The following is a 14,766-nucleotide window of genomic DNA, read 5'->3' as shown; positions in this document are numbered from 1 at the left end:
CAAATGTCCAAAATTACTTCACCATCAATCTAGAAATATTATAATGAGGAAAAACGGTATAAAGCTAGTATATTAATAATCCGAAATAAAAGGCCAAAATAAATTCAAAGTAAAATCAAAATTATTTCTATGGAATATATATTCAGCCACTATAGGGCCTTCTTCAGTCCGAAATCAAAAATATTAAACTCACCAGTTTGAGATAAACAACTGTCCCCGATTTTTCTACCATGGGATTCTTTCTGTAATGTTCCACTAAGTCTGACAAACTTCTGAACTTCTCCCCACCACCAACATCATATGTGGTATCCTGTAAAGTATGCAATTAATTCTGTCAGGGCAAAATCAAAATCAAACAAGAGATCTAGGAGGGATCATGTTGCATACCAGAGAATGATCTCCAGTCAATTCTCGATGTTTTGAAGCTTTTCTGTCGATCTCTTTAATTTTGAAACATCAAGACCTCCAATTATTCATGGTTGAAATAAGACTGATGCTTTTTACCATGAACAACTGTTACAGATGTGAACATGTCGTCTCCATTCCATAAACTTTAAAATCATTATATTTACCCTAAATAAAACAAAAAGAAAACGAAGTAATAATACAAGATACAGTGACACATCTAAAATGCACATTCACATTTACCTTGTAGTACTATGCTGACTTTTGAAGCGATGGTTAATATTACAGATTGAATATAAAAACAACAAGAGGCCCACAGGGCTTGTATCGCTCAACTGGTTTGTAATGGCAAGTAATGTTCCGAATACAGGTTCATTGTTTATTTTCTGAAGGAATTTGAATATGTACAGTCAAACCTGTCTATAACGACCACTGAAGGGGAGACAGAAAAACGGTCACTATAGACAGGTTGGGGCTTTCGTGCCAACCAGCGAGTCAGTAAATAAAACAGAATTATACTTATGCAAAACAGACCTGCTATTGGATATTTATATATTTATTACTATGCATTATTTAAAAAACTATTTGTGTCAATATATTTCCATAATTTGTGTTCGTTTTATTTTTTTAATGTTTGGAGGGGGCTAGCGCTTTCAAATACAAGCGGAAATTTCGCTCAACAAAATCAACTCGTTTGAATACACACTAGTAATAAATTTTTTCAGCTATGAACATAATAATTATCTAATTACTGACTTGATATGACCTGAAATTATCTGTGCAAGATTAATTTTGGACAATGTATGCATGTAACATTTTGCACAACACTTTCTCGCTGCTAGTTGTATGTAATGTTGCCGTGTAACCAGTTTTGACGGATTGATCTCGGGACATGAAGATCGATTTGGAGGCATATTCTCACAATATATACAGCTACAAAACTATTAAAACATAAGCTCACCTGCTCTTAGTGCAATAGTGCCTAAGGACCAGGTGAGCTAATAACTGAGTGACCGTAAAATTGCCCAAATAGATACCCCTCCTTCAGTATTCATAAATAATGCACAATATATTACTATATATAATCTACTACTATCTACTACTATGATTTGATATATGATCAGTGAAATAATCATTTGGAGATTTATTGGTCAAGTAAAATACATTTAACAAAAGACCCTGATACATGTGGATGTACATATGACTGTATATAACAATTACTTATTAGTCAAGCACTGAATAAGTCACAAATTATAACCCTGACATACCTCTTCATGGAAACATATCATGACATGTGTAATGCGATCATCACATCGGACGGAGAGTACAAAGTCACCTGGTTTACTCTGACTTTCCCTCACAAGATAACTGTTGTTCTTCCCTTTCTCCAGTAACACTTTCTCTGCTTCCTTCCCAGACAAATGCCCATGAAACCACCTGAAACATTAAATCACAATCTGCCAAGTGTATAGTACCATTTATATGCTAATGTTAAATAAATAGAGGATTTATCACATGTTTTCCTTAATTCATATTAGATTGATGGTACAAATTAAAATTTTTCATTCTAAGCCTTTGGCAAGCAAAGATGAACAAGATGCCCATGGGCCTTAGCGGTCACCTGAGTTCTGATACAGAGTGAAACAAAGACATATAAACACTATATATATTACACACGTCATTTTTAAGAAAATGTGTGACACAGACGTGTTAGACAGGTTGACGCATTAGACAGGTGAAACAAATAGGAAATCTCGCAGGAGGACTTTGGATGTGATGCATTAGACAGGGTGACTTAATATACAGGGTGACGCATAGGCAGGTTTATAAGACTGTCTGGCATTAGGAGAAACTTTTGAAGAAATACATGTATACGGTTGCTGACTTGAGGATGACAGTTATAATGACTGTTTACTCATATCAAGAAATAAAAATTTTTGGTCGTAAATGCCATGTACAAAACGATAAAGTCATAGGATGATACCGTAGGTAAAATAAAACATGCAAATTTATTTAATGTGTCTCATTATCTATTGTCGAATTGTCTGGATGTTACTTGATCTATAAAAAGTTTTGAAGTCAAATATTGTGGAAAAAACTATCTTTCAAGATCAGTCAAAACTGGTTACACAGTAATGTACTCTTATCGTAGTAAAGAGTCAATATTTAGTAAAAATTTCACACCTCTTAATCCTCCACAGATAAACGAAAAGTCCCTCAAGACAGACTTTTTATAGTTTGTGGGTTGTATAAACATGGTCCCTTATACTGTCATGTAAGACAGTGAGTCGCTGAAAACAGACCCATAATATAGCAAACTACATTGGGTGGTCTCAGGTAAGGCCACATAAGACAGGGAGTCGCTACATACAGGGAGTCGCTCAGACAGTCTTGTTTTCAATTGATGCATCAATTACAAAATATATTATTAAGTTAGAAAATGGAATGCAAATTTTAACAATATAGATCATGAAACTTGGTGTAAAATATATAAAATTCCATTTAATGTTACAACAAATAGTCTAAACTACAGTGATTCCAATATAGATTAATCCATTATATTTTGGCAACAAATTCATTTTTGTTTAAAATCAGAGTAGTTATCTCCCCTCTTTGTGTACTCTGCAATACTGAGCCTGAAACTATTACACATTTGTTATGGGAGTGTGAGGAAGTGCAAGGATTACTTGAAAGTTTTGACACATTATTACAGGCTCTCTTCATTCCCTTTTCTGTAAATAAAAAATCCTTTCTTTTTGGACTCTTGCATGAAAATTATCTCCATAGTAATAGAGTGGACAATGAAATTATTATAATTATAAAGCAATACATTTACAGAATGAGATGTTTACACAACTCATTAAGCATTAACGTTCTTATCAACACAATTAAAGATCATTATACAATTCAAAAATATATTTCAAACAGTAAAGATGAAAAAGTAAAACTTAAATTTGAAAATGAATGGAGAAAATGGGAAAAACTAATCAAGTTATAATTGCACTTTGTCACACATTTACTTTATTAAACTTTTTAAATCCATATTTATATTTCATTTATTTTATTTCATTTTATTCCCCCCCCCCCTTCCCCTTTCCCTGCACAAAGCCGAAAGTGCATTTTTTTAATTTTTTTAAAGATTTTTTATACAGTTATAATTGTTCCTCCGTCTCCATCCTACCTAGACTCTTTTAACTTTTTTTTCCCTTTTCCTTTTTCTTTCTTTATAATTCTATCACTCTTTTCTTTTTCTTCTATCCTGTCTTCGATTCCTTTCCTTAATATTCAGTACAATATAATTTTCCCCCTCATCTCGTAACTCCATGTGTATCATTTTTTCTCCTTATGTACTAGAAATTTAAGCTTCCTATTTGTATGTGTGTGAATGTATATGCATGTGTTAAATATATAAGTGTATGGTTTTTTTAAGTAAGTATGTATGTGTTTAAGAGTCTATTGAGTGTATTTGTATATTTAATTGTACTGAATGAAAATCATGAATAAAAAGATAATTATAAAAAAAAAAAGTTTTTCTAAGGAATTTTATGTTTTTCATTAAGAAATGCTGTGAATGCACAATTTCCTAGATGAAATTCTTACACGCTAAAGAGAAAAAAATCACTTTTGCATACATTTGCTAAGCAAACAGAAAAGCTAGCTAGCATGAGCCCCGAGATATATGACATTGATGATTCTTTACTCACCTCTCTGTGGTTGGGTCCTCTGAATTGAGTGGATATTTGAGTTCTATGACAACTCCATTACGCTCTTTAAGTTGACCTTGATTCTCCATATAATATTGCACCAGCTCAGCCAGGGTAGCAAATTTTTCACCCCCATACAGATCATAGAATTCTCCATTATTTTGAATCTTTATGTGGGTCACTTCTTTGTTCCGTCTGCAAAAGAAATATTTCTTGACGAGCCAGTTGGATAACTATAAGACATAGATGGACCATCTAGTTATCTTAACAAGGTCAAAGGTCCAAGGGCTCATCTGACTAGCAGTAGTAAAGGTAATCCTTGATATCTTCAGTTATTTTAAAGTTTATGCAGAAATTGTTGACAATGAAAGGAATAAAGAGCAGCAATTGAACAATGGCTTATTGGTTAGATGAGATGAACATATAACAAGAGGCCCAAGGGCCTTAACGGTCATCTCACTACTTTGGCAATCACATTGGATCAACACGAAATATATCAATACTTTGTCGGGACCATGTCAGGATCATTTCATGCAAGTTTCAGCCAAATTGCAATGGTAGAACTTAAGAAGAAGTTCAAAATACCTTTTTAAGATGGCTTGCGGCCATCTTGGATTATGGATCTAACCGAAAAATAACAACACTTTGTCAGGACCATGTCAAGATCATTTCATGAAAGTTTCAGCCAAATCGCACCGGTAGAACTTGAGAAGTTCAAAACGCTTTTTTAAGATGGCGGCAGTAGCGGCCATCTTGGATTATGGATTGACCCGAAAATAACAACAGTGTGTCAGGACCATATCAGAATCATTTCATACAAGCTTCAGTTAAATCGCACTGGTAGAACTTGAGAAGAAGTTCAAAATGTGTTTTCCAGATGGCAGCTATGACGGCCATCTTGGATTTGGATCGACCAAAAAAATAACAACACATTCTTGGGACCATGTCAGGATCATTTCATGCAAGTTTCAGCCAAATAGCACCGTTAAAACTCAAGAAGAAGTTCAAAATGCTTTTTTAAGATGGCGGCAGTAGCGGCCATCTTGTTTTATGGATTGACCCGAAAAATAACAACAGTTTGTCAGGACCATATCAGAATCATTTCATGCAAGTTCCAGCCAAATCGCACTGGTAGAACTCGAGAAGACGTTCAAAATGTGTTTTCAAGATGGCTTGCAGCCATCTTGGATTTTGGATTGACCCGAAAATTTAACACTTTGTCGGGACCATGTCAGGATCATTTTATGTAAGTTTCAGCTTAATTGCAATGGATGAACTTGTCGAGCAGAAGTTCAAAATGTGAACTGTTAACGCATGGCAGACGACGATGGACGAAACATAACAGATTAACAACTATATATATACCTTTTGGGTCAGATGTAAGACACTATAATTAACAAGTACTCATTGTAATGGACACCATTACATAGTCCCCAAAACGACACCCCCATCCCCACCTGCAACAAATGTACTTTTGTATTGGAATTCAAGGTCTCCTAAAATGTACATACCTAATACAAGGCCATTTTCAGAGGAATTGATTTTGTAGTAATAAAAAAACACTCAATTTTTTTTCTGAAACTGATCAACCCTTCATAGCTACTATGAATCAATGGTGGTAGGTTTTTTAACACTATCTAAATCAGAGGCCCCATTTCATCACTTTGGGTATGATTCATTTCAATGAGTCATTTCAAAATTGGTAGCCTGTAATTTGGAATCACGTAAAATTTTAAGTTAAAAACCCTCATTTGCCAATTTTCAATAAAATGCAGACAAAAATATGAATACAGGAAGTTGGCCAAGCAACAAACTTTCAAAATTTTTATCATTTTGATCAGCATCCCTTGAAACCTCTATATACCAATTTTGATTGAAATCAAGAAAATATTTGCATGTTGTTCACCATCCCTTAATATCCCTAGAGACCAATTTTCATTGAGATCAGAGACTGAAACCTGAGTACCAGGAAATGAAAGCCAATCATAAAATGATGCTTATAGATACCATACGAATATGCTATCCAATACATACCCAAGAGAAAATTTAACCGGGATCCCGAAGGGCCGGTGAGCTTATGTCATGGCACAGCGTCCGTCGTCCGTCAACATTTCTTTTCGTACTAGTCATAGAGTTCTACATGGATTATAAACCAAACCCATGGGTTTATATAAATTTTGGCTCTGACTCCCCGAGGGCAGGAGGAGCGGGACCCAATAGGGGAAATAGAGGTAAATCCTTTAAGTCGCTACAAATCATAGAGTTCTGTATGGATTATAACCAAATTTGGCCAGAAACATCCTTGGGGCAGGGGAACAGATTTTGTATAAATTTTGGCTCTGACCCCGTGGGGGCAGGTGGGGAAATAGAGGTAAATCCTTTAAATTGCTACTAGTGATAGTGCGAGTTCTGCATGGATTGTAACCATATTTAGCCAGAAACATCCCCTGGGGAAGGGGAACAGAGTTTGTATAAATTTTGGCTTTGACAAGGTAAAGTCGTCTGTCGTACTTCCACTGTGGCGAGCCAGAAAACATATCCACGATCACTTACCTGACAGACTAGGTAAAGTCACCTGTTGTACTTCCACTGTGGCAAGTCAGAAAACATATCCACGATCACTTACCCGACAGACAAGGTAAAGTCGCCTGTCATACTTCCACTGTGGCGAGCCAGAAAACATATCCACGATCACTTACTTGACAGACAAGGTAAAGTCGCCTGTCATACTTCCACTGTGGCGAGCCAGAAAACATATCCACGATCACTTACTTGACAGACAAGGTAAAGTCGCCTGTCATACTTCCACTGTGGCGAGCCAGAAAACATATCCACGATCACTTACTTGACAGACAAGGTAAAGTCGCCTGTCATACTTCCACTGTGGCGAGCCAGAAAACATATCCACGATCACTTACTTGACAGACAAGGTAAAGTCGCCTGTCATACTTCCACTGTGGTGAGCCAGAAAACATATCCACTATCACTTACTTGACAGACAAGGTAAAGTCGCCTGTCATACTTCCACTGTGGCAAGTCAGAAAACATATCAACGATCACTTACCTGACAGACAATTGCAAGGTAAATTCGCCTGTCGTACTTTCACTGTGGCAAGTCAGAAAACATAACCACGATCACTTACCCGACAGACAAGGTAAAGTCGTCTGTCGTACTTCCACTGTGGCGAGTCAGAAAACATATCAACGAATATCACTTACCTGACAGACAAGGTAAAGTCGCCTGTCATACTTCCACTGTGGCGAGCCAGAAAACATATCCACGATCACTTACTTGACAGACAAGGTAAAGTCGCCTGTCATACTTCCACTGTGGCAAGTCAGAAAACATATCCACGATCACTTACCTGACAGACAAGGTAAATTCGCCTGTCGTACTTTCACTGTGGCAAGTCAGAAAACATATCCACGATCACTTACCTGACAGACAAGGTAAAGTCGCCTGTCATACTTCCACTGTGGCGAGCCAGAAAACATATCCACGATCACTTACCTGACAGACAAGGTAAAGTCGCCTGTCGTACTTCCACTGTGGCAAGTCAGAAAACATATCCACGATCACTTACTTGACAGACAAGGTAAAGTCGCCTGTCATACTTCCACTGTGGCAAGTCAGAAAACATATCCACGATCACTTACCTGACAGACAAGGTAAAGTCGCCTGTCGTACTTCCACTGTGGCGAGCTAGAAAACTGCCATCATATCCACGATCCTTTAACAGTTCCTCAGCCTTCAGTCCAGTGATGTGAGGATGAAACCATCTAAAAACAGAAATTCAACTTTAGAAAATACAATTAACATATTGTCTATGTCTGCTTTATACCATTATTATATAGTATGCCTGAAACAGGTTACCAAGGTACTAGAAGGTGGTATTAGCTAGATGCCAGGATGGGTGTCAATTATATAATGGTGTGACTTTTTGTACAGCATCAAGAAATTCTGATGTATCAAAACAAGGATATCTTGTCATGAAGTCTATGATGTCCTTTAACTGCATGTACTATTAAAAATCTGCATGGTGAATCACAAATTGAAAGTTTTTGAGAAACAAATATTGGTAAACACGAAACATATACAGTCCAATTCAGTTATTACACATTCCTGGGGACACTTTTGTATTATGCAGGTTTCGTGTTTCATACTAAGTGGTTAATATTTTGTACAACAAACACAGAAATGAAACTAAGTGAGATTTTGGACAGGGATAAATACTATTGCTTTATTGCAAACTGTCCTCCATCTCCTGTATGTATCAGTGATTGATTAAATATATAAAATTATACCAATATTATATGTATTTCTAATATTATCTACCATACTACTTTTTGATGATATGTATATATACAATCAATCTTGAACTGAGTGATCATGATTAAAATCATCCTTCTCATATAACTGGCAATGTTTAAAGATATCTGTATTAATAAACAAGAGGCCCATGGGCCTTAACAGTCATCTGCCTATTGGCACAAAACAACATAGTCATACTTGGTGATCCCTTCAATTTAGTATGCTGCTGGCCCAATATCAAGTCTCTATAGGCCTTTTATTTATTCACAAGAAGTTTAGCTTATTTAATTATTTGACCCCTGTGACCTTGAATGGCCATGAAGGTCATTCATTTTAATAATTTGTTTCTACAGATGTTCCATGACAAATACGGTTGTAATCCATTCAAGGATTAAGGAAGAGTCTAATTTTAAAGCCAAATTTCAGCAAAGTTCACCTTTTGGAACCCCATGGTTCGTACTGGGGTACCTGGGTTCTTTATATAAAATATGATTTTCCTCCCCTTGTAATGTTTCAAGACAAATATGGTTGTAATCCAACCAAGGGTTAAGTAGGAGTAGGCTTTTAAATAACAGGAGATCCCAGAGGGATCTTGGCAATTAACCAAAGAATGATCTATATATGACAATTGAAAGAGGGATCTTTTCTCTGATTTTCAAACTTCAACTATCAAAATCCATGATGGCAGTCTTTCTGCAATTGTTGTGTTACTTTTAATGACCGATCGCTCCAAAAATAATTTTATAGATGCGAATCTATATAGAGCCTATCATGTATGTATATTGACATTTTCACTGCAGTCCCACTATGTTTAACCTTACCAAGCACACTTGGCAGACACATAGACTACGAACATCAATCGCTTATTACGATTATCAGTGTGACGTCACAATTGTCGTGCTACCGATCACGGAAAACGGCTGCATAAATGGCTGTTCCATCCTTAACTCATTATAGATGTAAAATCCCTTATAAATACAAATACAACATGAAGCACTAGCGCGCTTCATGGAATTTGCTTCTGTCCAGTTGGCATTCATATTGGCTTTGAATGCCAACTGAAAGACGTTCAATGCTTATATTAATTAATAGTGGACCTATACACATGAAATTTAAGAATGAGACTTTCAGTACTTCATAATGAGCGGTAACACCTTCAACTATTCAAAATCCAAGATGGTGACAGGTCTGCAATGTTGTTGATCAATCTGTTCCAAAATGCAATATGCACAACTTAAGGGTCCTAGAGGAACCTATATATGACATTTGAGACAGATCCTTTGAGTAGTTTTTGAGAAATAGTGGTATAACAAACTTACAGTATCAAAATCCAATATGACAGCTAGTCGGCCATCTTTTAATTGACTGATCAGTCCTAAAATGTAATATCCACAACTAGGGTCCTAGGGGAATCTACTTATGAAATTTGAGACAGCTAGATCCCATAAGTATTTTAAGAGAAATAGCACTAACAACTTTCCATTAACCACCATATTCAAAGATGGCTGCCAGTCGGCCATCTTGTTGCCTGATTGGTCCCGAATGCAATATGCACAACTAGGGCTCTAAAGGGTAACCTAAATATTATGAAATTTGAAAATTTATTTTAGATTCCTTCAGTACTTTCTGAGAAATAGCGGTAACAAACTTTAACTACCAAAATCCAAGATGGTGGCCGGTCAGCCATCTTATTGATTGATTGTAACAAAATGCAATATGCACAACTAGGTCCCTAGGGTAACCATGATATGAAATTTGAGAAAGAACCTTCGATCATACTTTCAGAAATATAGCGTTAGCAAAGAAAATCCAACATGGCTTCTTAGTGGCAATCTTGTTGAAATATTGATCGGTCCTAAAATGCAATATGCACAACCATAAGGTCCTACGGGAACCTGCGCATGAAAGGACTATGTATGGTTTAGCCCTTTTTGACCCCCCAATTTGTCAAATTTTCAAAACTGTCTTTAAATTGTTTGAGTTTACATATTTAGTATTTCCATAATTTAATTTTAATGATAGTTTTCTAATTTTGCAGCTTCAGTTGCCATGGTAACCACTCGAAATATGTATAAATTATGGAAATGTGGAAATTTTGGCAATTTTTTGATAGGTTTTTGTTTAAGAAACCATAGAGCGCATCCTTGAACAAACTTAATATTTCTCCAAAAGATGTATTGGGAGTGCAGACATATTCTCAGTAAATATTAAGCTTGTTCAAGGATGTGGTCTACAGTTTCAAGGACAAGGCCAAAATTGTCAAAATTTCCACATTTTTCAAGCATAGTTTGGATGGTTACCATGGCAAATACATCTGCAAAATTAGAAAACATTCATTAAAGTTGAATCAGGAATATACTTATATTTAAAATAATATAAATAAATCACTAAAGTTTTGAAAAATTGATGGAATTGGGGGCTATACATAGTCTTTTGAGACAAATCCCTTCAGTACTATCTGAGAAATAGGTGTAAAAATCTTCAAATATCAAAATCCAAGATGGCAGCTTTTCAGCCATGTTGTTGACCGATCAGTCTCAAAATATAATATGCACAACTAGGGCCCTAGGGAAACCTACATATACAATTTGAAACAGATTTCAAACCTAGGGGATTCAAACTAGCAATATGCAGGGACCTAGGGGAACCTGCACATATAATTTGAGCCAAGGTTGATGTCACTAAATCACAGCGAAATCTATTAATCCTGAGAAACATACAAAGACGTTATAAGACATTGACTTCCAGTATCGCTTGCGCAGTTGGAAACTGCACATAGCGGATGTACACACAGACTCCATATGTACACCTGACAAGGAAAACAAAAGTGCGAGAGTACACTAGCACTTAAAAGATATCTTTAGTTCTTTTTGTGAGATAATGCTTACAAGAATTGTTAATGGATGATCATGAACAGATAGAAGGATGGACAGACCATGTGCACGGATGAAAGGTAATTTGAATAGACCATCATCATCAGATGGTTGGCTAAAATATACATGCTGGTGAATAACAATGGCCAGCATGCACATATTCTTGTTGTAGTAAACACTAAGTAAAAAAGCCATTAATTGATCAATACTAAGTATTCACTTGATAATAAAGTTTTTAATTTTAGTTTAACTGAAATTTAACTCTTAACTTATTTTCTCAATTCCATGTCGGATGCAAACTCCGGATATTCATTGTGACCAGGCAGCTCTAGAATGATCAATATACTGGTATATAGTGTTACCACTGAGTACCTGCTCTTTATTTAGTCACAAATATAAGAAGCATGAGTCATATTAGGAAGTAAATAAGTTACATTACATTCATCTTATAACAGGAAAGTACATGTATCAATGTTAACGGTTTCAGAGTCCCGCCCACTCATGATCATTAACCCATATTATAGGATACAACAAGTTAAGGCAAATGTTTAAAATTAAGAAGAAAAAATATAATTGAATTAAAATATACATATGAAGTTTAACTAAAATCGAGAGACACATGGCAGAATTTAGATCATGACTAATTAGGTTGTTGTCCTTGTTAACAAGTTGGTATTGTTATTAAATGTAGAAATACATTGAGGAGACATAAACATTGCAAACATAAACTATCATTTGTCCATTTGCTGTCACAGATTTGTATTAAATATTGTAATGAATTAATTTTTAATTGATAAACATTTCAATTATTGTAAATAATTCTTTTTACCACACTGACAATGTTGTAAACATGAAAAGAATTGGCAGCACTCCTGTAAATCATGTCCAGCTTAATTTCCCCTTATCAATGCTAAGGTGGACTACAATGAGAATAAAAGTTACCTATTTTGGCGCGGGAGTTTATCCTCATCTGTAGATCCTTTCTTTGGAACTGGAATTACTTTTTCTCCAGACGATGGGGCTTTCGGGCCATAAGACTTATTAGGTTGGGTTTTTAATGTTGCTGATGGCACATTTTTTTGTGTATTGGTAGATCCGTCAGGCATAGAAGTATTAGCCATGTTTAAATGAATCCTCAAAGTTGTTTGTTATTTTACTTAATCACACAAGTGGGCCTATTAGTGCTATGTACAACTATAATATTAGTAAATGTTAGTCATATTTTCTCATGAAGCCCATGATCAGGAATAGTTTCCTTTTTCCGGCCAAATTTTACATCGAGTCCTTCTGAATCAGTTTAATTTTCTTCTGTCCTTAAGTTCCAAAAAAGACTTCCTCAAATCAAATGCATAATCTACAATCTATTCATATCCAGTTAATACCCACCAGGAAAGTTTAAGGTCTTCAGAAATTCAGCTTTAAACATTGCCGACATAGTGAAACTTTACCCCGACAAAAATACTTTAATATTATACTCAATTGATATTACTATGTGCAAGTCACATGATGGTTTGTGATGATCGTTTACTTCCTGAATGCTATAGACCAATTTGATATATAGCATGTATCGAGCCTTTTGTGGGGCTTTATTGATTTTAGATAAGGGTGCTTTGTTCAAACAAATGGTATTTGTGTATATATATACACCCGTCTTATCAGTTCTTTTTTTATTGTATATCTGAACCATTGTGCCAAAACACAGAAGAAAAATCCACTACACACAAATTGAAGAGGTCCATGGGGCTAAACGGTCATCCAACTATTGATAAAATATTGCACAGTCAAAGTATAAACAACTTTGCATCAATACTAAGGAATCAAATAGACTGAAAATGTTTACCCAACAATTAAATGATTGTACACTAGAAAGTTCCCCAGTATTTGTAATTATATAAGTTTCTGCAACATTTAACAGCTGTGAACTTGAATGAAGGTCAAGGTCAATCGTTTGAACAAACTTGGTAGCCCTCATACCAATCTTCCCAGATTCTCTCTGAGTCTTCCGGAAATTCATATCACCCAACGGAATCTCCAACACTCGCTAAATCTCCCGGAATCTCCCGGTTTTTCCCCCGTATTAACATGGAATTACAATATCCCGTCAAATAATTCCCTTTTCAGAGCCCCAGGTAATGCTATCGGACTATGGTCAAGACCTTATCTGTGTTTAACGGTCCATGTGTTACCCGACTCATTTTACCGTAACGGGTAGCTATAATTTCTACATATATTTGACAAAATGTGTTTAAGAGACATTTGTTATCCTTATTGAAATTTCTTCCGATTATAAGCCTGGCAAGTGGACGATGTATGTCAATAATAAAAAAGGTGTTTTTTTTAAGAATGATACTGACGTTACTGGAAATGGTTCATGAATACAGAGAGTTTTTATTTTAAACTTGATATCTGGTAAACACATATTTTCAGGAAAAGGCTCTATACATATCATATTATTTAATTTTTCAAAAGTTTTGCAACACTCAATGAAATACAATCTTAACAGTTTTGATGTCATCTAAAAATACGAAATTTAATGCTGACGTTGTAAGAGGCAGTTAGTGACTATTATGTGATGAAGCATTCTGCTTCCCTACAAAATGCCTTATTTTTAGTCGGCCTCGGCACATCGTTGGATTGTAGTTTATCTAAAACACTGACAGACTGAAATGTTTCAGTAGAGAAAAAGTACTTGGTTTGGTTAACGTAAGAACTGGCGATAATGTTTCAGAAGGAGATTTAAAATGAAAGTAGAAAAGTACTGGTACAGACGAATGATATATTGATGAAGTTACTTCAACAAATGGATCGAATTGTTTCCATAATTGAGAGGCGCAACATGAATACATTATCAGAACCTTTCCTCATTCTCTTTCTACCCTTGATTGTATAACACAAATGTTGTTTTTCATGTTAAAAATACCTTTGATGCCAAAGATAAAAGTTTTTAAGTTATATGATATTAAAAAAATAAATTTATTCGTTAAATTTTGAAATATTTCCAACTCATGTTATTTTCCAAAGATGAATAGGGTTTATGCTAAAACATCACAAGTAATAATGATAAGCGACGCGTAGCGCCTTAGTTGAATGTTGAAAAATTCGCTGATTCACTTTCTCCCGCATTGCAATTCCTGAAAGTTTACAGGTATGAGCCCTTCATCCCAGCATGCACGTACGGCCCAATATCAGGTATTCTTTCATGATGTTATTTGATATGATTTTTGATAGCATGAAAATGCAAAGACTAAATATTGGTGAATACCTTAGAAAGAGTGGCAAAACTTTAGTAGATTATAAAGCTAACTTTAAGAAAATTTCCCCTCTTTGGGTCGCACCCCTCTGACCTTAGGAGTCATACCTAAGAGGCTCATTTATATACAAGAGATCCCAGAGTGATCTTGGCCCCTACCAAAGATGATCTATGTCTGACATTGTTATAGAAAGAGGGATCTTTTCTCTGCTTTTCAAACTT

The 14,766-nt window shown here is 35.5% G+C and overlaps 1 protein-coding gene across 5 annotated transcripts in view; it reads right to left on the bottom strand.

Annotated features, from left to right (window-relative positions):
• Positions 1–14,766, bottom strand: part of LOC138323053 (tyrosine-protein phosphatase non-receptor type 11-like) — a 58,056-nt gene that overhangs the window by 30,620 nt on the left and 12,670 nt on the right. For 3 of the 5 annotated variants that reach the window (XM_069267393.1, XM_069267408.1, XM_069267400.1), the window contains 4 exons: positions 7,767–7,889; positions 4,110–4,304; positions 1,674–1,842; positions 194–310 (listed from right to left, as the gene is read on the bottom strand). In XM_069267393.1, the coding sequence (XP_069123494.1) occupies positions 194–310; positions 1,674–1,842; positions 4,110–4,304; positions 7,767–7,889 (604 nt within the window). Of the gene's footprint in view, positions 1–193; positions 311–1,673; positions 1,843–4,109; positions 4,305–7,328; positions 7,378–7,766; positions 7,890–12,236; positions 12,642–14,766 lie in introns of those variants that run through there. The other 2 variants (XM_069267384.1, XM_069267416.1) reach the window with 2 other exon arrangements.

The sequence above is a fragment of the Argopecten irradians genome, chromosome 1 (assembly GCF_041381155.1).
Source record: "Argopecten irradians isolate NY chromosome 1, Ai_NY, whole genome shotgun sequence".
NCBI classification, from domain to species: Eukaryota; Metazoa; Mollusca; class Bivalvia; order Pectinida; family Pectinidae; genus Argopecten; species Argopecten irradians.
This window is presented reverse-complemented; position numbering and strand designations above follow the sequence as displayed.